The sequence below is a fragment of the Colletotrichum gloeosporioides genome (genome assembly GCF_011800055.1).
Source record: "Colletotrichum gloeosporioides strain Lc1 chromosome Unknown consensus_57, whole genome shotgun sequence".
In the NCBI taxonomy this organism is placed as follows: Eukaryota; Fungi; Ascomycota; class Sordariomycetes; order Glomerellales; family Glomerellaceae; genus Colletotrichum; species Colletotrichum gloeosporioides.
The window spans coordinates 186,163-208,662 of NW_025544702.1; the positions used below are offsets into that span (position 1 = coordinate 186,163).

General features: G+C 55.3%; 5 protein-coding genes across 5 annotated transcripts; 1 reads left to right on the plus strand and 4 right to left on the minus strand.

Moving 5' to 3' along the window:
• Positions 1-2,021: 2,021 nt before the first annotated feature.
• GCG54_00009692 (putative aminomethyltransferase) lies at positions 2,022-3,443 on the minus strand (the record flags this gene model as incomplete). The annotated part of the gene is made up of 1 exon (XM_045409632.1): positions 2,022-3,443. One exon carries the CDS (start codon positions 3,441-3,443, stop codon positions 2,022-2,024), a length of 1,422 nt encoding a protein of 473 aa, XP_045262156.1.
• A 2,506-nt stretch (positions 3,444-5,949) lies between these two features.
• Positions 5,950-10,066, plus strand: GCG54_00009693 (MAP kinase kinase kinase wis4; the record flags this gene model as incomplete). The annotated part of the gene is made up of 2 exons (XM_045409633.1): positions 5,950-9,490; positions 9,537-10,066. The coding sequence occupies 2 exons, from the start codon at positions 5,950-5,952 to the stop codon at positions 10,064-10,066; spliced, it is 4,071 nt and encodes a 1,356-aa protein (XP_045262157.1).
• Positions 10,067-10,724: 658 nt separating this feature from the next.
• On the minus strand, positions 10,725-11,918 carry GCG54_00009694 (putative carboxypeptidase; the record flags this gene model as incomplete). Its single annotated transcript, XM_045409634.1, has 1 exon — positions 10,725-11,918. The coding sequence occupies one exon, from the start codon at positions 11,916-11,918 to the stop codon at positions 10,725-10,727; it is 1,194 nt and encodes a 397-aa protein (XP_045262158.1).
• Positions 11,919-13,046: 1,128 nt separating this feature from the next.
• Positions 13,047-15,309, minus strand: GCG54_00009695 (Lipase 1; the record flags this gene model as incomplete). The annotated part of the gene is made up of 7 exons (XM_045409635.1): positions 13,047-13,427; positions 13,448-13,577; positions 13,632-14,253; positions 14,308-14,441; positions 14,494-14,660; positions 14,722-14,937; positions 14,995-15,309. 7 exons carry the CDS (start codon positions 15,307-15,309, stop codon positions 13,047-13,049), a joined length of 1,965 nt encoding a protein of 654 aa, XP_045262159.1.
• Positions 15,310-17,152: 1,843 nt separating this feature from the next.
• GCG54_00009696 (uncharacterized protein) lies at positions 17,153-19,007 on the minus strand (the record flags this gene model as incomplete). The annotated part of the gene is made up of 2 exons (XM_045409636.1): positions 17,153-18,652; positions 18,705-19,007. 2 exons carry the CDS (start codon positions 19,005-19,007, stop codon positions 17,153-17,155), a joined length of 1,803 nt encoding a protein of 600 aa, XP_045262160.1.
• Positions 19,008-22,500: the final 3,493 nt, after the last annotated feature.

The following is a 22,500-nucleotide window of genomic DNA, read 5'->3' on the forward strand; positions in this document are numbered from 1 at the left end:
AAAAAAAAAATCGCAACACGCAACACAGGACATCGCCCTTCCCCGCCCCCCACCACCACATCGCGGTGCACGTCGCCGGAAACATGACAAAACATAGCCATCAAGGTCCATGGCACCCCTCACTGAACAACGCAATGCTGCTTCGTCGCAGTCTAGTCGCATCACATCTCCACGTTCAGCATCTCGCACCCACTTAACTGACACGCTGTTTCCATCCACAAGGCTGAGAACTCTATGTTGGGGAAATTAGCCAATCGAGCCGCAGCACGCCAACACGTGTGCTCACTCAACGACACCCTCGGCCGTAATCCCTCCAGAACTCAAAGGCAACACGGCACACAAGCCCACAAGTGTTCTGTGTGTCTTGTGCCCGGCATCCATCGATTCGACGTCCGAGTCGACCAAAAAGACATAGGCCTGTAGGCGTGCTGATAGTCTCGGCACCTCTGACCGGGCCCTCGTGGCCTTGCGCCTTTGCCGCCCATCCCACGCGTCGAGTGGTCGTAAGATCAGAAATGCGACCATATGCTTCTTTGGATTGCACAAAAAGCCCGTATCGCCGCATCCTGGGGTAAGCTAGTTGGCGCGAGTCAAACGGCACTTGCTCGTCCCCGTCGCTTGATCTGCCCGCTCCCCCATCTTGGGGCCGCGTGACGTCTCCACCACCAACCAATCCATGATCATCAGAGGCTGTAGTCTATATTCCTGCTTGAAAGGGCCAAGGTAGTTCTTCATGCTCCCGCGTCTGAAGAGACGCCGTTGCGAAGTTCAATATAGCAGAGTTGGGCTTGTGCTGTCTCTCGGCTGACAGCTGACGTCATGTCCCGTCAACATGCTTCGCCTCTGCTGGCTGACCCTTTCTAGAAAAATGCACAGAACATGTCCACGGCGCAACTAGTGTGTGGTCGACAGGATGCCAAAGTTACAACGGCTGACAGACAGTTCCCAACCGCATTGCGTCGTCTTGCCCGAAAAACAGCTCCGTTATTGCTGTGCCTCATATCAAAGTTGGTCAGTTGACTGAATGTCAATCAGGTTCGATTCGTCGAATCTTGAGGGGTCCTGTCCTGGTACAACCAACACAACGAATACGCACCAACCAACACCAACACCGCCCACAACCCACCTGCACTTGCTTGCACTTCCACTCGCACTTGCATCTGCACCATCCGAACCAACGCCGAATTGGAGCCGGACTTAGGGCCCTCGCATCTTCCGGCTGGGCTTGGCTGGGCTTGGCTTGGCAAAGGACGGCCTGTCACCGAGTGTCAACTATCCGCCGCTTCCCAGCTCGCATCGGCATCGACTTTCGGAAGGGTGTTCAGATCAGATCGAAAAACGGCTGCTAGTGGGCAAGCGTAGCCGGACAGGACAGAGTTCAAATGTCGAAAGAGAACGAAACTCGGCTCGGATGCCTTCAATTCAACTATCAGAAGGGGCACGGTGAAGCAGTCGCTGCACCGTCCCCACTCCAGCTAATGCAGCCAGCGGAACCCGAAACTAAGCCGGATCCGCTCTAGCGTCCGAGCTCCATCAACCAAACACCAAAAGATTTTCTGCGCTCGTCTGGCACTTCCTTTATTTCCTCTTTTCAACATACATTCACGCAACACGATCCTGTCGACTCACGCTGCTAACCTCTGCCATGTTTGTCGCATACCAGGCTATCGTTGCTAGATCATACAGCCGCTCGTTTGAGGGTCGCCATCGCTTTTCTCTTCCGTAATGGCCTCCCATGGTTTTTCGCGGCCACATGTATCAATAACATAGCTAGTCCGAGCCTCGTGAAACTCTTGTGGTCAACACACCTTTGATCTTATCAGATTTCGAAATCTGATTTGTTTTGAACTGCATTGGCGCTTTGGCTCCTAGACTACGTCGGATACTACTACCCGGGGCAAACAAATGACGATGAGACCGAGGCCAAGACCCTCGGCTCGAGGAAACGTGTCGTGACAATTACCGGGATATCTTGTTGAAAGCTTTTGTTAATGATACAGGCCGAGACAGCGCGCACTTTCTCACGCCGGCGCAGGTGTAGGTCCCTTGAAGTACTTGCTTGGGACAAGAGGCATCTTCGCCACTGTTGCTGCCCTCTTCTTACCGCGTACCACCACGTCCAGCTCCGTGCCGGACTTGTGCTGTCCCTCCTTGACGTATCCCATGGCAATATTCTTGCCCAGTGTCGGGCTAGGTGAGCCACTGGTGATGACGCCCACCTTCTCGCCGTCCTTGGTGAAAATCTCGGCACCCTCGCGAGCGGGAGCGCCGGCGACGAGGAAGCCTACGCGGCGTCTCTCGATGCCGGAGCCACCCTTGCTCTTAGGCACGAGCTGCTTGGTGATGACCTCGGCGCCGTGGAAGCCGCCCTTGGTCCTCCTCTCCTTGGGAATGATCCAAGAGAGGCTGCCCTCCACTGGCGTCGTGGTGTCGTCGATGTCGTGGCCGTACAAGCACATGCCGGCCTCCAGGCGCAAGCTATCACGCGCACCGAGACCGGCGAGCTGAAGCCTCTCGGGACCGGCGACCTCGAGAAGGGTTTCAGCCAGCGGTTGCGCCTCGCCGTTGGTCGACTTGAAGGAGATCTCGAAGCCGTCCTCCCCAGTGTATCCTCCTCGGCTGATCATGGCCTTCTCGGAAGTCGTCTTCCACTCGCCGTTGACCTTGTATCTCAGCTTAGCGAAAGCGGTGTTGCCAAAGTACAGCTGCTCCAGGTTCAGACCGTCCGCGGGGTCAATAACCTCCTGGAGGACCTCGGCCGCTTGGGGGCCCTGGAGGGCAACCAGACCATAGCCCTCAAGAACCTCCCACCAGAAGTCGTTGCTCTCAGGCTTCTGCAGGTCGGCCGTCTGCTCGGTGAGATACTTGAAGATCTTCTCGCGAGTGCCAGCGTTGGAAACTACCGCATACTCGTTTTCGCCGAGGCGGGTGATCATGGTGTCGTCAACAATGCCGCCGGTCTTCGGCCACAGGAACGTGCTGAGCTTGCTGGAGTTGATCTCCATGTCCGAGACGCTCAAGGGAGTCACGGTCTCGAGGAATGACGCGGCTTTGGGGCCGGTGAAGCGGTGCTGGACCATGTGGCTGACGTCAAAGAGGGAGGCGTGATTGCGGGTGAAGTGGTGGGACTCGGCGAGACTCAACCCGGTGTACTGCACGGGCATGTGGTGGCCGCCAAAGATGACCATCTTGCCGCCGTGGGCAAGGTGGAAATCGTACAGAGGGGTCTTGTCCTGCTTCGAGAAGGCCTCGAGCTTCTGCTTCCAGTTCTTGCGCGTCTCCGCCGAATAGAAGCGTATGGGCGCTGGCATCGAGGCCGGGGCCGAGGTGGAGGTTGCTCCGGCGGCGGTGGCCGCAAGGGCGAGATGCCTGCCATTGCGGCAGGGAGATGCCAAAAACGGCCTCGCCGTCCTGGCGGCTGCGATCAAGCGTAATCTGGTCATATTGGTTGTCAATTGACTAGTTTTGGAGAATCGAGGGAAAGTTCCTGGAGAGCAGAATGCGGACGAGGAGGGGTCGAAGGGGTGGGAGCTCGTAGAGGTCCTATGAGGTAGGTAGACCGATAAGAATGCGATAGGGACGGTAAGCGGGTCCCCCGTCTCGGATGGCGGACCGAGCTGCGGCAGCCATCCGAAGATGTGAGTTTGCAGTGGTGTCCAAGGCGATGTCGGAATGGTGCCGCGTTGGAGCCATCCATCAGCCCGGACGAGAATTTGTCGACTGTCTCATTCCTCGAATGTATATGATGAGCTTCTTTCCATTCAAGACATGCAGGTGAAGATGAACAGAAACCTACGGGAAATCGCTGTTGGACGCTCTCGCCACCTTGATTGCTTTCCATTCTGTTGTTTGTGTGGTAATCTTCCAACACAATACACGAATTACAAGTTCGTTCGAAAGTTGTTTGCTGTATGATTGTCCTCATGCTTGTTTCCTCCACCCGGATCCCCACGTTCAGTAAATGCCCGTAGTGGCGGCGGCTTTACCGGTGGACGCGGCTCCGACAACGCTCCACTCCCGGGGCCGTACCCAGCTACCGTTCCACCATTCGAAGCGGAATGGCTCTTTATGAATAGGTCAACATTCAGCGAGCACACCACGACCATTTCCCACGCTCAATGGATACTACCTTATTTCTTCTGAGCCGCCTTTGCGCGATTTCCGCTTTGTAGGAGGTCTTGAATCACCCATTGATGATAGATACACTCGACCCAGGCTGCAAGTCAAGGCTGGTCTTGCTCGCAGTACCCAGACATTGATGAAGTCAACGTCGGTTTCCGGGGCGTAGGTAAGAGACTCGGCATCACGTGGGAATGTCGCAAGCGAACCAGGCTTTCACCATGTTTGGGCGGTTGTTATCTTGCTGAAACGAAACAAAATGAAGCCAGACTAATGGCAACACGATTCATCCTGACAATCGATTGTCTACACGTTTAGTGTCCGGCATTCCTACGAAAGAGACGAACACTTTAGGGGGAAAAGCGAAACAGGGGGACACACGAGAGATGCGACCACATGCTCGGGCTATGCGAGCTAGTGCAGGCTTGCGACACCAAGGAGCTTGACTGGCTTGGCGGATCGTGTTCTTGGTCCAGCATCGAAAAGCGGAACAGAATTTTGATCAAAAGATGAGTTGAATAGGGTTGGCCGAGGCATAGTGGCGTGGAGATGAGCAGGCCGGACATGCCAGAGTCTCGCCAGCAGCAGCCACATGGAGCCACCTCTGGAACTACAGGGAGCATCGCAGGCTCGTGAGGTGCCACAGCGGGATTGCGTGGGCACTCGCCACAGTTCGTAGGGTGATCTGGAGCTTTCAGACATCTGCTCCGCCAAAAAGTCGAGTTCGTCTTCGATCGCAGAGCAAAAGCTTCGATGGCCACGGCCACACTTGGCTGGAGCATCGAACGGGGGACAGCGGCCATGCAGCCACACCTCCGAACCGTTTTAGGTACCTAGAAGCGGGTCGAGACTGCCGTTGACCAAACACCCCCGCGCAAGAGCGCTGGGGCCAACTCGACCGTCCAACACGCTGGAGCAATCTTACGGCGCGCCGCACAGCGTAGCATTCGCACCTTGGGCAAGGTACTGGACGGTAGGTAGGTAACAGCAAACGCTGCATAGTGCTCCGAGCAGACCCCCTTAGCGGTCTTAGCCTCCTCCGTCTGCTGAGGTTCATGGGTAAGGCAGCGCCGGTCAGCGTTCAAAGTTTGGTTCCGCCCCTGCTGATTTGCCCGTCGCATGCTGAGGCGGGCTTGAGTCTCCTCTCGGTCCTGGTGGTGCTAGACACGTTTGTCCCGCGCCCAGCCAATCGCCGCATGCCAGCATTGTCCCGTCGTCGCGCTCTCTGTCTCTGTCTCTGAGGTGGTCCCTTTAGCTCCATCCTCTCCATATCAAATTTCACGTCAGGCTCATTTCGACTGCGGCGGGCTCGACAAGCTGCATCGGCATCGTGATCTCTTCGCTTTTTGGGTCGTCTTTTGCCCATCATTTTTTTTTTCTCCATCCTCTCCTCTCTGGTCACTCCCTCCCCCCCCCTTCCACCGAAACTGCTGCCGCCCCCCCNNCCCCCCGCTCTCTCCCTTCGCCTTCGCGCTGCCGCACGGAAAGGCAAGATTGCTTTCGGCCTAGCTTGGTCCGGTTCCCAAACTGCAATCTATCGTGCTTCTTCTCTGTCGCCATCGTCCTCCGTTCTCCCACCCAATCGACACGGATACGGTTGCCTCATGCCATCCTAATTTCCGCTCAATCCAATCTCGAACGGTCGACTCGCAGGGCCATCTGCCTCTGTCGCTTCTCCATTGCATGCTGCTGTGCCTCTTTTGGATGAGGCTCCACAGGTAGCTGCAGTGCTGAGCGACAGACCGAGGCGCACCGGCCGACCAAGCCCGTATTGGGAACCCATCGCCTACCTCTCCGGGGCTCCTCTCAACCGATATACAATCAGGCAAAATGTCCACCGAACCCTCCCCTCGCGCTGTGCGATTTTCCAACGGCGACGACGACTTGCGCCCAGACAAGATCATGCCCCAGCGTCCTCTCCCCATCGCCGTCGACTCTGACAACTCTGCCTCCTCTGCCGAATCCCAACCCGATGACCCCCACGCCCTCGAGCGTCAGGATGAAGTTGGCTCCCTTGCCAGATACTCCGAGGGCCACGTCGGTTCCGTGTCAAACCTCGTCCAAGCTGCCGTTGCAAACGGTGGCACCACCCGAAGTCTACGAAGCAACGCCAGCGATAGCGACGGCACATATGCCAACGGCACTGCCTCTACCAAGACTCAAAGACCCAGTGCCCCCGCGAGAACTCCTTCCAATACCTATGCCCCGTCTGCCCATCGTAGGCCACAACCCACAGCCCCTCCGTCCTTCGTCGAAACTGTTCGAGCATCATCCAGAGGCCGACCTCGTCCCAGCGAGAGGTTCCGCCAGCAGGAGAGAGCATACGTCCAGAGACTGCGCCAGGATCACGGTGATGGCTATCCTTTCGACGGCTACACCAATGGAATGAGTCAAGGCGGGGATTCCGACTCCGAGGGAGAGACACCCTCTTCCGAAGGACCCTTCGACGACAGATACGACCAGGAAACCATAATGTTTTATGGGAATGACGACTTGCAACCAACCGATGAGGATCTCAAAGATCCCCTGAACAAGGAAAGACTGGAGTGGCATGGCATGTTAGAGGCTGTCCTGACGGGAGATGTTGTCAGGCAGGAGAAGAAGAGATTGATCGGATCCAACGAGACGGCAGTGGGGAAAAGCGGACAGAAGGCAGAGCTTTGGCTAGGAATTCGGTCAAAGGTGTGCGGACGGCACTTGCCCGTGCAAAGGCGAATGGTAGAGGAGGCTCGCGCATCCCTGGACCGCACCCTGGACGAGATCATCAACTTTTCCGTCAAGGGTGAGAGCGAGGCGGGAAAGCCGCCGTACGAACAAGTGAAGGACGTGGTGAAGAAGATCGACAAGTGCGAGAGCCTGTATCCCTCATGGACCTCACTAGCAGCCGAGCATCAGTCCGCAAACTCACCACTCTTCCACGAGGCATCAGAATCCATCGTCTCATGGTACAACACCAACGAACTCATCAACACAGAACTCGCCATTCTCAAGAAGTGGGTCGGCAACGAAGAGTTGGACTTCACTCGGACACGGCAACGCTCCCCCGTCGGCAACGGCATCACGGACGAGTCCTCATTCCTAGATCGTTTGATGAAGGAAGACGGTCTGAAGTCTCTCTACGACGAGGAATTTGACGATGAGAAGAACAAAGATGCCCATAAGGGCATGTTGCCGGGCATCTCGACCGTCATCAATAAATCCAAGGAGACGCTGATCCGCAATTTCGCCGCCTTCCAGAAGCGGCACCTTCCTCCTTACATTGAGGAGCTGCTTACGTTGATCAGCTTCCCGTCCCGCCTAATCGAGGAGATCATCAAGATGCGACTTGCTTACGCTAAGAAGGTCAAGGAGTCAGCTCAGCAAAACCCGATGATGCAAGACCAGATGATTGGACAATTCCAGCTACTTCTGAAGTTGGCCATACGGATCAAACTGGAGTGCCTTGCTGTAACACAGCCAGAACCCGGTTGGGAGTTGCCACCCTGCATCGACGAATCTTTTGACCAAGTCGTGCTGGATGCCTTGAAGTACTACTTCAAAATGCTCAACTGGAAGCTCAGTGGCAACAAGAACACCTTCAAGGAAGCCGAGCTGCTGTTCCAGGAATGGGACTTTGCCAATGAGATCGGTAGCCATCTTCTGGGTGGAGACGTCGAAGTTGCGGAGCAATTCAGTTCCTTGACATTCAAAGCCATCAACCGTCTCAGTGTGACATTCGAGAAGGAATTGCAGGTTAAGCCAAAGGAAAGCACTTCCGAGATGAGCAAGCGTTACAAGCAGTGCCTGGACTCTGTCCGAGTAAGGCAGCGAATGTTGCAGCGTTTCTCCAGGATGTTGAGCGAAAACTACGAAAACGCATCAGACTTCAGCATTGCCTTTGCCCCGGAAAAGCTGCAGGAATTTTACGACCGGCTGATCTCTTCGGGTCATTTCCAAGTCTTCACTGACCTTTACGAGCAAGAAGGCATCTTCGTGATGGCGTCGGCCTCTCTTATCGAAAGGCATGATGCCATCCATTCCATCCTGGGTCTCAGCTCTCCGGAGCAGTTTGCCGAGGATCCTACCGACCCATATCTCTTGATCTTGCGGCCTGAAAGTAACCCGCATTGGTTCGGCGACGTGGTGCCTCTCACAGTCAGGGAACGCAATATCGACTTGAAAAAGGGGCACATGAGACTAGTAGCAACTGGTGCTCAGGCTAGGCTCGTCAATGCCAGAAAGGCTTTCATCGACGCCGTGGACATGCACGTCGACCTCGTCGTTGAGCAGCGGTCAAACCTACACAAGGTCAACACCCGTCTCATGGAGATCAGACGCGTTGCTTACAAGCTGTCCAACAACTTCATGGACAGTGTCGAGATCATTCGCAAGCAGACTGAAGGCAGAGAAGTCCAAGAACTCATCCAGACTTGCTTCGTCTTTGCAACGGAATTCGGCCAGCGGTCGCTTCTTGTCATGGACAGCAACCGGAAACAGATGAACAACCTGAAACTCACCAAGCTTGCCCTGGACTGGGTTAGCTTCATTTGCGATGACTGTATCGCATCGGATCGAAAGACGTTCCGATGGGCAGTCTTGGCTCTCGAGTTCGCCATGGGAATGACGCGAGGAAGACACATCCTGGCCCTGGGCGAGGATGAGTATGCCAGACTTCGTGCTAAGGTGGCGGGTTGCATGGCTCTTCTCATCTCTCACTTTGATATCATGGGAGCGAGGTCAAATTTGGCCGCCCAGGCAGAAAAGGAGCGCATCGAGGCTTTGGTGGGACAGTTCAAGCGTCTCGATAAAAATCGGATGCTCGACGACCAGGAAGCCTCCAAAGCAATCACGGAACAGCGATTGGAGGAGATCGACAAAGTAGACGAGATCAGGAAGGCAAAGGAAGCCGAAAGGCAGGCGCTTGGCCGCGTGCTCGAGGGAAACAACGAAGTGGATCGATCCCTTGCCTACCTCTCATCATCAGCGACAAATATCACGATGCGCTGGCAGCAGGGCCATTTCGTCGGCGGTGGTACTTTCGGCAATGTCTACGCTGCCATGAACCTTGATTCTGGCCACTTGATGGCCGTCAAGGAGATTCGTCTACAGGACCCCAAGTTGATCCCGACCATTGCCGAGCAGATCAAGGACGAGATGGGCGTCTTGGAGGTTCTCGACCATCCAAACGTCGTCTCGTATTATGGTATCGAAGTCCACCGAGACAGAGTGTATATCTTCATGGAGTTCTGTCAAGGCGGCTCTCTTGCAAATTTGCTGGAGCACGGCCGTATTGAGGATGAACAAGTCACTATGGTTTACGCGTTGCAGCTACTCGAGGGCCTTGCGTACCTCCACGAGAGCGGCATAGCCCATCGTGACATTAAACCAGAGAGTAAGTCGAATCGCCTCTTGCAAAAAGCACATGCTAATGGATACAGATATCCTCCTCGATCACAACGGCATTATCAAGTACGTCGACTTTGGCGCCGCCAAGGTAATTGCAAGGCAAGGCAAGACGCTTGTACAGGATATTACCGCCACGAAACCTAACAAGTCGATGACGGGAACACCCATGTACATGTCTCCTGAGGTTATCAAGGGCGAGAATCCAGGCAGAGCTGGTGCTGTCGACATCTGGTCTCTGGGCTGTGTGATCTTGGAGATGGCCACAGGCCGTCGCCCTTGGGCCAACCTCGACAACGAATGGGCCATCATGTACAACATTGCCCAAGGAAACCCGCCCCAATTGCCCTCAACCGACCAACTCAGCCCACAGGGCATCGACTTTCTCGGGAGGTGCTTCACCAGGGATCCCAAAAAGCGGGCTTCTGCTGTGGAACTCCTCCAGCACGAATGGATCATGACGATCAAGAGCCAGGTCGTGGAGCCGCCTACGCCTAGTGATGCAAGTAGCTCAGCTCAGTCGACACCTAGCTCTAGGAGCAACACCAACGACGGTTTCTACTAGGAACAGAGATCGCCGCTCGGCATTGACCTCCCGTCTGTCGAGGAAGCGGAAACTACGACGGATGATTCCACTCCAGAAGCCAATACCGCAACATTGGCAGCCTAGGCATACACGTTTTCTTCTATAACAACAGCACACGATCATTTTTTTCCATCGTACCGGGCAACCCCCAGAAATAGCATCAGCGAAGCGTTTGGAGTCATTTCCTCGAGGGTCTTTGTGCTTTTTCTGGACATGGGGTTCAAAGGTAGTACACAGCAACAAGAACAGCAACAGTCGGTCGTTGATGGGAGAGAAAGGAGGGCTCGTTTCTATTGTTTCTCCGTGATGAAGAACACACGAACATGAATGGAAAGTAAGGAAAGGCGGAGGTACGGTAGGCAGGTTGACCATGAGTATGGCTAGGACATGATGCCACATCATGTCATATAATTCAATACAATACCCCCACGAAGGCACTTGCTTGCCTGGACTTGAATTTCATTGGACGGATGTGAATGAAGCGCGTGATCTTTCATTCGATCGTTCAGCCTTGCATGTTCGAGCTACCCAACCGACACTATTGTGGCCAGGCACAAGCGAAATCCGTTCAGTTTCTCGTCTGCCTTTGGCAGATATGATTTCAAAGGTCTTCCCCCCAGACCTGGTAAAACAACACCTAGGCAACAACAGCCTCCGTCACGGCAAACTCGTCCTTGTCCGAGTCCAACACCGCCGCGGCGTCCATGGGCAATGTGACCATCGGCGCAGCGTGCCCGAAATCAACATTCATCAGGATGGGAAACCTTTTCCCGGCCAGACGGCCATGGCAGAGCAGCCCCTTGAACACGGCCGCATACTCCGCCCTAGCCCGGGTGGAGTCGTACCCGTAGGGCCGCCCGATCACCAGGCCGGCGATCTCGTCAAACACGCCCCGGGCAGCCAGGTCTGCGACGGCCTGTCTGACCTTACCCAGCGGGTTCCCCTTGGTCAGGTCGCCTTCGGCCATGGCGGACTCGAGGAAGAGGATCCTGCCGTTCCAGTCCGGGGATATCTGCGGGATGCCCTGGATGCGCGCCATGACGGTCAGGCAGCCGCCAAAGAGACGACCCTCTGCGCGCCCCGGGCGGAGCCATGTCCAGGCAGGGGAGGGGAGAACGTGCCGGGGGGCTGGTGCTGTTGCGGCCTGGGAGGAGGAGGAGAGGAAGTGGGGCGGGAGCAGCGGGGCGTACATCCTTGACCGGGGAACGGGGCCGAAGGGTCTGTCTGGGTGGGAGGTTGCGGCGAGGAGGTTTGCGAGGTGGAAGTCCTGGAGGTAGCCGTCGTCATCTGTTCCTTCTGTGCTGTACAATTTTCCAACGTTAGGGAAGGCGGCGATGGATGCGGGAGTCGATCTGACGGCCTCGCCGAGCTCTGACACCGGGCAAGGACCGTAGAACGTCCGCAGGCCGGTGAGGGCGTGGAGAGACCAGTGCAGCACCGTGATGTCGGAGTAACCGACGACGATCTTGGGGTTCCTCTTCACCAGCTCGTGGAGCTCCGTGTCTTGGACCAGGTAGGGGATGAGCTCTGTCATGGTGGATCCGCCGATAGTGCAGAAGACGGCGTCGATGGAGGGGTCGCTGAAGGCGGCGCGGAGCTCGGCAAGGCGGTTCCTGATGCAGGCGACCACCGGCTCGCCGTCGTTTGAGACCAGGTCGGCATCTTCGCCTTCGTTGGTGAAGAAAGTTGTGACGGAGTAGCCGAGGGACTCGAGGAGGGCTATGGAGCGGGCGACGGCTGTGGGGATGAGGTTGTTGATGCGGGAGGACGGCGAGACGAAGGCGATTTTGGCATTGGGGGATAGGGCCTTTGGGAGAATTGTCGGAGGCATCTTGGCAATCAGTTCGGGATGAAATGCATTCTGGCCGTCAGAGACGATGCGGGTTAAGTGGCCTGTGTTCGAATGCAAGGTCTGGGTCGATCACACATGTGACAGGGTCCAAACGAAAAGAAGAGTCAACTGGGTTAGGAGGTGCTGTGTTTCAGTAATGCCGCCCGCGTCAACAGTTCGCGGTAGTTTATTTTGCTCACCAAAGTCTCTAGTCTTCCTGAGGGTGGGTCTTTCAGCCTGCGACGAGTGAGCTACAAGTTGCGCACTCTGCATCTTGTAGAGTCTGGTTACGGCAGAAAGTCTATCCCGCACACGGAGCATTATGCCGAAGGGGTATCGGAAAAGCGGCTCGGGTGCGGCCCCATATCCGGGCCCGAGCTGACGGCGTTCGACCCGGAGGCCCGCAAGTGACTTCTCTCGCCGCACATATCGCACCTGTAACGCGTCCCACTGTAGCCTGATGGTTGCCATAGTCTTGAGTACCCTTTAATCGCCTATCATCTTCCATATATTCCCTTGCAGATATCCGCATCTAGATTCCTGTCCTGCCTTTCGTACATGCATGGTGGCTGAGCGCCTCTTGAGACTTTGATGACTTTGGAGAACAGTGACTCTCGTCGGCGAGCAAAGCTTCTTCTGTGTATTATGACGCACACAGAGTCAAAAGCTTCATGTGCCGTGGCCTGCGACACCACTATGACTTCTACCTGCGTTGTAACAGACGTGCAATCTGGGCATAACGCCATGAAAAACTTTGGCATTCGAACGTAGGCTGGAACACGATGCGGAGTCTTAGAGATCCACAGTTTCAGCTCTAGCCGAATCGTTTGTTCTCATGATTTAAGCTTCGAGGCGCATCGATGGCAAATCTTTATAAGTGTCGTAGTGTAGAGCATCATTTCATTCGACCGAACCGAGTCCGAAAAACACATGTAATAGCTCGGTTATACAGGGGCGTACCACTTGGACTGTGCCTCCCTGGTCCACACAAAGGGTGGTTGGCTGAGGGGTAACGCTGTTGGATGTTCTTGGGAGGAGATCTTGACTGTTACTTTCCGTACATGCTCACATTGCCTTGGAGGAGAGGGTCTCGCCATGCCTCATCAAGGTCTCGCGCGCCAAAACCACCTAATTTCCGTAGACAGTGAGGCCATGCTCGATCAGCCAGTCCATGCCCTGTTTTCTCCAGTCATCCGTCTCGACCTCGGTTCCATTAATTCCGAAGACGAGGTCGCTCCCAGAGCCACTCGCGGTCTCGTAGATAGGCCAAGAAGCTAGCTCAGGGGCGCCATTGGGATCAAGGCCAGCGAAGAAATTGATCCAGGCCGAGTTCATCGTCTTGGCAAGACTTGTGGCCTTTTCAGTGTACGCGGTGTCATTGCCACCGAATGGGTTCACATCATAGCCGTCGCCATTGAGGTTGTAGAATACAAAAGCGACCTGTATGCCTTTAGCTTCATGTCCATGTCCGAGGTTCTTGTGCCTCTTCAGAGCTTTTAGGGCGGGAGGCTTAACGTGGTCGAACTCACCTCTACAAAATGAGTAGAGCCGATGAAAGGCGGGTTCCCATTGACCGTGACATCGAAGCGATAGGCATACGAAGGCACATTGTGTGTGGACCAGAAGATGTTGGCCCTCCGCCTCGTGAACTGGAAGGTCCTGCAAGAAAAGCGTCAGTGAAACCTTTTGGAGACGGGTCGGGGCTGTGCATACAAATCTCCAAAGAACGCCCCGGTGCGGCGTTGCTGCAAGCCCCGCAACACGGCAATTTCCTCGCCAGGTTCAATGATGTGTGGCCACGTTTGCAGGCTGGGGATACCTTGGGCTTGGTCGTTGGGGTAGAGTTTCAAGACTTCCTCAACCAGCTCATCGGCCGACTGCCCGGTAGTCGCCTGAACACCGCCAGGGATGAAGGTGCCAACTGCATATCGGAAGTCATCATCTGTGTTGACTGTTCCGCCATTGGGCCCACGACCCTGTCCGAAGGCGGAGCCCTCGTCTGTGTTGCAGCCGATGAGGATGGGGACCTTGACAAAGTCGCCACGTTCAAGCTGGTTGGAGGCGTAGTCCGCAATGAAGTCGCCATCGAGCACAGGCGGAAAGGGGAATGCGGTAACGTTCAAGACAGCGTTGAAATCTTCAAGGGAGGCTGTGCGAAGACACTCAAGCGACTCTTGAGTCCCGACGGTAGAGGCACAAGATGAGATGTTGGTCACAAGGTTGTCCCAGCTGGCTTGATACGCATCTGTGTTGTTGAAGCCACCTGCCCACCGAGGGATAACGCCGCCGAACCCGGACTCAGCAATGGCGCCTCTGAAGAGGCCATCGTCTCGCCCTGTGTACAGTTAGCCACATCCAAATCTTCTTGGTTGATCTGTCGGGAGCGAACCGTTGTAAGCTAAGACCTGGGCGGAAACGCTCTCGGCGCCAGAACTCTCGCCAAAGATGGTGACCTTATCCGAAGCTCCGCCAAAGCTCGCGATGTTCTCATTCACCCAGTGTAAAGCCAATCGTTGGTCACGGCTGTGGCTCGATTAGAATTTGTCTTGAAAAGGCGGTGTTGAGAATGACATACAAACCCAGGTTGGTGGCGCTAGCTTCTACGGCTTCTTTGCCGCCGGGAAAACCGAATACGGAGAGGCGATAGTTCAAGCTTACGCCGATGACTGGAGTACCCTGCTTGACACTGTTCTCGACGATGAAAGAGAGGTTGTAGCGTCTATCAGCGGAGCCACCCATGTACTGTTACGTGTTAGTGATGAGCCCGGCGGCACAGTGTTGTACGTGGCAAGGTATATCGTACTAAACCGCCTCCGTGAATCCAGACCGCGACGGGCAGCTGTGCGTCAGGAGATGAACCAGCTGGCCGGATGACATTAAGGTACAGACAATCTTCCGACTGCTGATACCCGATCATGTCACCGCCGTAGCCAATGCAGTGTGGAGGGTACTCCGTGGCCGGACGAGTGCCATCCCATGCGGAGTCTAGGCTCTCAGAGATGGTGAACCGTTCAGGAGTCTGTAAAGACCTTGTTAGATTGATGCTTCAAAGCCGCGGGATCCGCTTGTCTATCACCTTTGCATAGGGAATCCCGAGGAAGAAGTCCTGATTGTATTCAGCACTGTGGATGCCGGCATAGGAGCCATTCTTGACAGCCACCACCGGGGCCTCATCCCTGTAGCGAATGGAAGCAGAGAAGGCCGGAAGCAGGTAGAGGCAGGATGCCAACAGGTAGGCGGTGAAAACCATGGTCAGAAGCGTGGAGAAGACCCTCTTCAGACGTAGAAGTCGATGGGGTTTGCCGCCGTGGAGTGGTGGTTCTGGGAGTAGGGACAGGCCACCAGGGCCATCGTTACTCTTCTTATAGCTCGATCGATCCATGACGGACATGCTGTGACAAGCATCATTTCCTTCCTTCCCGTCGCATCAGCAAGATGCCAAGAAAGCGTCAACTAGGATATATCGGACCGAGTGGCATCGGGTCTGTTTACACGACGAGGGGCCTGGGACTTCGAGGAGAAGTGGGCGGCGACAGGCACCGATAGAGGTAGTCAGGCCGGCAGGCAAGGTGCCGTCAAGCGATGAAGTGCATCCTTCTTCGAGGCATCCCGAGAGGAATTAATAGGGCAAGAAACAACTCCCCGCAAGCAAGAGGGGCCACTAAGTGTGCAATGACGGTGGAACTTCGGCGGTAGTTGAGGAGCGAAGGGGAAGAAGCCAATCGCAAGCACAACAAGGCTAGTGAGGAGTGGTTATGATGGCCTCTTTTGGTGTTATGGGCATGGGTTGACGAGGTAGGGAGTGGATGCCCGGCTGTCATGAGCGGTAGTGAGGCGACGGTTTGGGGAGAACATATGGAGGCCGATGCGGGGAAACATGGGGTTGGTATGGGGTTTGGGGAATGAAGAAGTGCTGCAGAGCCACACACACCAGAAAAACGTACCGGGCGCGTGGTCATTGTCCCGAATGAATTAGTCAGGTAGGTCTCTTCGCTCCCTGTTTCCTTAACCCTAGGGACTGCGTTGTTAATGGAACCGCCCAGTCCCAGGTCGGAGCGGGAGCGACGCCGGTCTCGGTGTTCCGCGTTCCGCTGGTTCAGGTCGGGAGGCGTCGGTGCGTGCCCGACAGACATCTTCTTCTTTGCTCAGTCAGTATAAATGTGGTCTACTTAGTGTTGGAGAGAAGTCTCACCCACATTCTTCGTCGCCCGTCTGCTCAGCCAACAAAAAACCATGAACCATGAGTGAGCCATGTGGAAGGCTGGGAATTCGAACGGAGGGAATGCCGGTGTCTTCTATTGTCTCGCAAGGAAGGTCGTTGCAGATCGCTACGTTCCCCACACGAGCCAGATGACGGTTTGGGCACGGATGAAATGGGTAAGGGCAGGCCCCCGTCCGTCGGTGCAGTGTCATTGGCGGATTCCAGCCCCAAAGGGTGGGGATCCGTTTTTCCTTTCACCAATTGTGAACTCTGCTGCAACCTCACCTACCACTCCGTACCTTACCTACACACTACTGACGGCTGCCCACCGGCTGAAGATACCAAGTACGTACGTGACCAGACCCCAGGCTCGCACCATACGAGGCTCCTTTTTTTCAATAACGGACCATGGCCGACTAAAGTACGATTGAATGCTTTCTTTTTATTCTCGACCTCTCACTCTGGCTTTGCCCGAGGCTCGATGCTCGATGCTGGAACACGATACCGCCCGCCCGCCCTCCATTCACTTCCCCCTCTTTCTTGCAAATACGCATCAATGTCCCTGTATGGTACCCTGATCCGCCGAATGCATGCTCCCGTCCCCTCCTACCCCCGTGTCCAACGCCCGGATTCCCGTCCCCGAACCAGCCCGCAATGTAGTAAACCCATACCTCCAGCTCTTTCTGTTCCCGTCTTCCTCCTCCTGATTCCCTCTCCGGTATCCATCCGGCTTCCCCCCTCCAGGTGTTTCTCCTCCCAGCCACAAACAAACAGCGCCACCGCCAGCAGGACATCAGCCGTATGTATATCATTACATTAATTGAGAAATTGTTTCTGTGGTGTTGTAGGTATCGTCAGAAAGGAAAACGTTGCTGATTAAAAATGAAAGGCTTGCGTATACCAAGGGACGCGCCAGGTATGATGTTTGCCAGTCGCTAAGATCCCATGCGAACACATAATAGAAACGCCGATTTTATACACAGCTCAACCAAACATCGCTGAGCTGACGAGATTCAGTTGCCCGAGTCGCCATCTACTCTCTTTGGAAGTCTTGAGCAGTTATGTTGCTAAACGCGTAATTCCTCGATCTTGTTTGCTCCGGCGAAGGCTTGATCGCCATCGAAGACGCATCTGACCAATTGTACTCGGCGTTGCCGCCCTCGTACGAAGAGTAAAATGCCGGTCCCATAGGGTTGTGTGGGAAGGACGGTGTTACTGGCTGGCTGCCGCAACTATGGGCGACGTAGGTGGGCACGTTCGTCTGGAGTCCGAACTCGTTGTCGAAGGTGCCAAAGCTGGGAGTGTGTATAGGTTCGTCAGGCACCTGATACTCGTACGAGAAGATAGAGCCCGACATGTTTGTCATCAGCCCCGGGGTGTCAGGTGGCGTCCTCATCATCGGGTCCATCGCGTACTGGGGAACCGTTAGATTGGTCTGTACGCTGTAGCTCTTGTCATCCTCGGAAGACATGGACGAGACTGTTGCCTCACGCATGTTCTGCTGCTGAGTAGGCACCACTGGCGTGTTAGGAGTTGGGGGCGCCACCGAGCTTCTAGACGCTGGTGAGTGGGCTGCCATTTGCAGCAGAAGGGTCTCCTGGTTGCGATCAAAGCATAATGGTGATCGCGGCCCCGCGCTAATTGCTTTTTGGATCCCTCTTGGGAAATTGCCCGTGGCCGACGCAACACGCCGCATCGGGCTCGGTGCTTCTATGCGTCTAGACATCTCAATACCCGTCTTGGGACCCGAGAGGTTGTATGACTGGCTGCGCATACAGCTGACGAGCTGAGCAGGACGCTTGGAATTTCTTCGGCTCGCAATATCAATCGTTGGGGGCGGCTTGAATCGAAAGTCGGTGGTAGAGACTTCTGGGGGGGAATGAGCCATGGATTCCGGGGAAAACTGGTCAAATCCGTTGACACCCTCACTCTGCATCTGCTCCTGCTTGATGTCGATGTGGAGAGAGTCCGCCATCATGTAATGAGATGCCATGCCATTCATGTCAGTGGACCCGGATAGATGTTGGTACGATGAGGCGCTCGTGGCATCGGTAATCTCTGGCATGAATTGAGGTATTGAGATCGTCAGGCATGGCGCTTCTGAAGTGGCCTCGGAAGATAGAGACGTCGCAAAGTCGCACGTGTCAGGGAAGAAGTTGTCGGTGGTCAGGGAGTAGCTTATGTTGATATCTTGGGCCGGGCAATTGGGCGACTCCGGGGAGGTGTATTCTGCTTCGGTCTCTTCCGCTGTCGCGTGCACCATTTCCTCCATTTCCGTCTCAGGTTCGGTTTCCTCGACAGGCGGGCTCGCTGTGACCGAAGTTGTTTCCTCTGATGCCTTCACAGGGGGGAAAGGCGCGGCGGATGGACGGAGATCTTCCTCTTGGTCGTTGGAAGCGTAATACTCCTTGACGGTATCGGCAGTAGTGTCTCTCGCCTCGGCATCTTGTTCCGACTTTTGACGCTCCTTCTCCTCATTCATTGCGTGCCTTTTCTCCTGCTTCGCTTTTGCCCTTCGGTTTTGGAACCAATTCTGAGACTAGTCAGTTGAAGGTATCTCGTGCGGAGGAAGGGCAGTCAAGTACGTTGATTCTTGCGACATCCACCCCCATCTGCTCAGCAAGCTGCTTCTTCGTACTGCTGTTGGGCTTGTTGTTTGCCTGAAACACGCTCTCGAGCTTTTCGACCTCGTCCTTGGCCAGTCTGGGCTTGGTTTCCGTTGCCTTTCCACCAACACCCGGCATCATATGTGAGCCCATCATGTTGATATGATTGTACATTTCATTATGCTCAAAGTTTGGATTTTGATAATAAAAGTTGACCGGACCATGCGGGTAGACCGCCGGCGCAGCATACTCGTACTGGTTGAAGTTCGGGTAGTAACTCATTGTTGCTGTCTGGTCGATGTCGATCAAAGCCTGATTGGTGAACAGTCCAAGGGACGTTCGGACGATGTGGTTTTGGAAGGGGTAGCGAGTGTGGTGAGCGAAGGTGTAACGAGCACAGGAGGTATCATCGGCTTGTGCGTGTTGATTATGAGATAATGAAAGACGAAGGAGACCCGGAAACGAGACGCGGGCGGTGCCAGGCTATGGAGCAGAGTGAAAGAGTGACTGGGGGTTAGAGATGGCCGACGGCCTGGTGATAAAGAAGATATCAAGAGGGAACGTGGGTGTGATGGAGGCACGGGACTCGGAAGTAGAGATCGAGGGGAGCTTGTCCGCTTTAAGGTTGAATGGGGAGGGACAGACGATATAAGGAAGGGTGAGGCAGATCCGGGAAGAGATGAGACAAGAAGGTCTGCTTAAGTCTCCCAAGGCTTGAGGGCGAGATGATGGATCTGTCCAGGCAAGGGCTTGGGGAGGGCACAGACGAGGCTTGAGGAAAGGGTCAAAAAACAATGACAAGAGGAGCGAAGAGGGGGGGTNCACAGACGAGGCTTGAGGAAAGGGTCAAAAAACAATGACAAGAGGAGCGAAGAGGGGGGGTGGTGAAAGAAGTATCATTTGTCTTCTTGACCCATCACGCACACACAAACTCCAGGAGCAGGCGCGGGTGTGGGTTCAGAGCGGCAAGAGGGGAGAGAGGTTTCTCAACCCACTGGGTACTTGCCAGAATCGAGGAGATCATTTTGGGGTGGAGGTGTCGGGAGACCAAGGGAGCAAGGGGGCGGGAACCTTTCTGTCTGTAGAGCCCTCATGGCTGGGGCCTGAGAGGAGGGAAGAGAAAGGGGACAGAGGCCGCGAGGGTTGGTCTCCAGGGACCAGGGGCAGGAAGGGACCGGGGTTGGCAAGCCAAAGAGACATGGTAAGCAGTGGAGGAGGATATGACAGGGCCCGAGCATTACCAGTGAAGTGCTATGCAGATGCAGCGTGCAGACTGTGCAAAGACAGCTACTACACTAAGTTTATGCAATGCCGGACGACTAGGTTTCCTCGACGGCGACAGGTACGGATAGTCGAAGACAGGACGATGTAGTCCCGGAAGCACAAGCAGGCTGAGGAAGAGTGTGCAGCTACATACAGCTAGACGCCGCCGAGTGCGTAGGGAAAGTGAAGTCTTCGTATGCAGGTAGGTGTGTCAAAGGCCGAGCCAGCGAGAGGAGGGGCTTGAGCAAAAGAACCGGACAGGTTCCTGCTTGCTTCCGCGTCCATGTCAGAACCAGAGTCAGCCGAGAGGGAACAACGGGTGGTGAGTGACTTTGGGTGACTCGCTACCTGTCGTTGTCTGTGTGCCGCGGTGGCAGTAGGTACTGCGTAGGTGGGTGTGTGGGAGCGAGCGAGCAAGCGTGCGTGTGTATGGTGGTGGTGGGTGGTGCATGGATGCGCGTGTTCGATGAGCTGGACTGCGACCTCGAGGCCGAACTCCAGCCAGACGTGGGTGGTTATGCTCCAGTCCAACACAGCACAGCTCAGAGGATGGAGGATGGTTGCACCCACCTGAATAAACCTGAAGGACAAGTGAGGGTGAACCCTTCACATCCACAGAGGCATCCACACGTACCCAAGGCTAAGCATGCCATCCCATGCCACGACGTCCCATCCCATGGCATCCCACACCCCCTGGTCCCGGCCCCGGTGTCGAGTCCCGGACCCTTGTCCTTGAAGCGTCTTTGCGTCCCTGGGTTTGGACGACGCCCCCCTGTCAACCGGTGGCACACTAAAAAAGTTTGGGCTCAAGTCCCCTGTTGTGGGCTGAAGATAGCCCGGTAGGCGTCGACGAGGCCTCTGGCAGATAGATGATGGGAAAGTAGAGCAGAGGGGCAAGTACCGTCAGTGAGTGACAGATACAGACAATGCATCGTATGGTGGCTAGGCCGGACGACAGGGCGGTGTTTTGACTGACGGACAAAAGGGGTGAGGGCGAGACATTGCAGGTTGACAAGTCACGACGGCGCCGGCCGGGCGAAGGGCAGCAACCGACGGAGCGGGCATTGATTAAACTGGGCAGTGGGACAAGGCGAGGGCGAAGCAGCAGCCTTGCCATGACGATATCCGGGGGGGACATCAGCAGGCATGGCAGTACTGTGTGGAATATTCGTAACAAGGGACGGAATGTGAGTCGATAGAATTGAAGCAGGAGGGGCAATCAGGGGAGGGTCGCACACGATAGAGACAGGTACGGATATTCGTAGGGCATGAGAAGCCGAGAGCGACGATCGCAATGGCATCATCTGATTCGGGGAAGCGGAGAGAGGCTCACTCAGGGCAGCTGAAGTCTGTGCGACGGGGTTGTAATTGCGCCTCAGCAGCAGCAGCATCATGTTTCTTGGTTCTGAGGGCGGACGGGACGGCGAGGGCCAAATTGCGGCGGAAGACTTGGACGGACGGCGGGCAGAACGATGGGCTTGGCGGGCTGGCGAACAGATGTTTGCTGAAGCTAACAGAGCGAGGGGCCGTAATGTTTTGAAAGGGCTGTTCTAAGGCGAAAGTAAAGTCAGTGGTTGCCGCCGCGAGTTGACAGGTCGGGTCCTGTCTATCCGTACTTACTTACCTTAGTGCCGACTACACCTCATTATCCGTACCTGGCTAAGGGCAGGTGAGATAGACAGGTACCTCGCGGTAGGTACGGTAGATAGGCGACTTCTAAGATGAGGTTGCCGTTGGCTGACTGACGTGCTGGCAGAGGATCTGAGCATGGTAAAGGATTCGGCGACTGCTGTACGTAAGGTGAAGGAAGCCCGTGGTCGAGGTACCTTAGAGATCACAAGTGGGTAATGTCAGATAAGCACATAAGGAGGTGTGTGACTTCAGTCCTCAGGCACCTTAAGGTAGCCATTGGAGCACACGTGTTGCCGGTCAGAGGTCACACTGTGGAGAGACGGTGAGGAAATTATGGGTACCTCGGAGGGAAGGAGCGTCTCATGTCGGGTATCCGTCCGTGCCTGTGCCTGCCCGCTGCTGCCCGCTGTTCTTCTACGCCTACCTTTACACTGTACCTTACCTACCTTTTGGCGCCAGACAGTGTGGAATAGATTGACACAGCCCCCATGCACGCGGGCCAGGACTTGGTCGCCGTCCGGTGAATCGTGGTGCTTTTAGACAGTTCTGTTTGTCCGTGTTTAGACGGACTTGCTTGGATGGATTTCCTACCGAGTATGGACACGGACTGGCCGGTCAAGAAGACGCTTTTGCGACCATTGCGTTCTGTCCACGGTTCATGGCCTCATCATCAGCTTGTACGAGTCTCAATCCCGGACTGACAGACAGAGAGCACTGATGTTCGTTCGGTTAAGGTAGGGACGAACAACCCCCATTGTGATACGTATCTTGGCGTTGGCACCTGGAGAGACTGCGACGCTTCACTGCTGTCAAATATTCCATTCGTAACTTCCAGCGCTGCAGCAATGGAATTACCTTATTTTCCTCTACCTTGATGGCC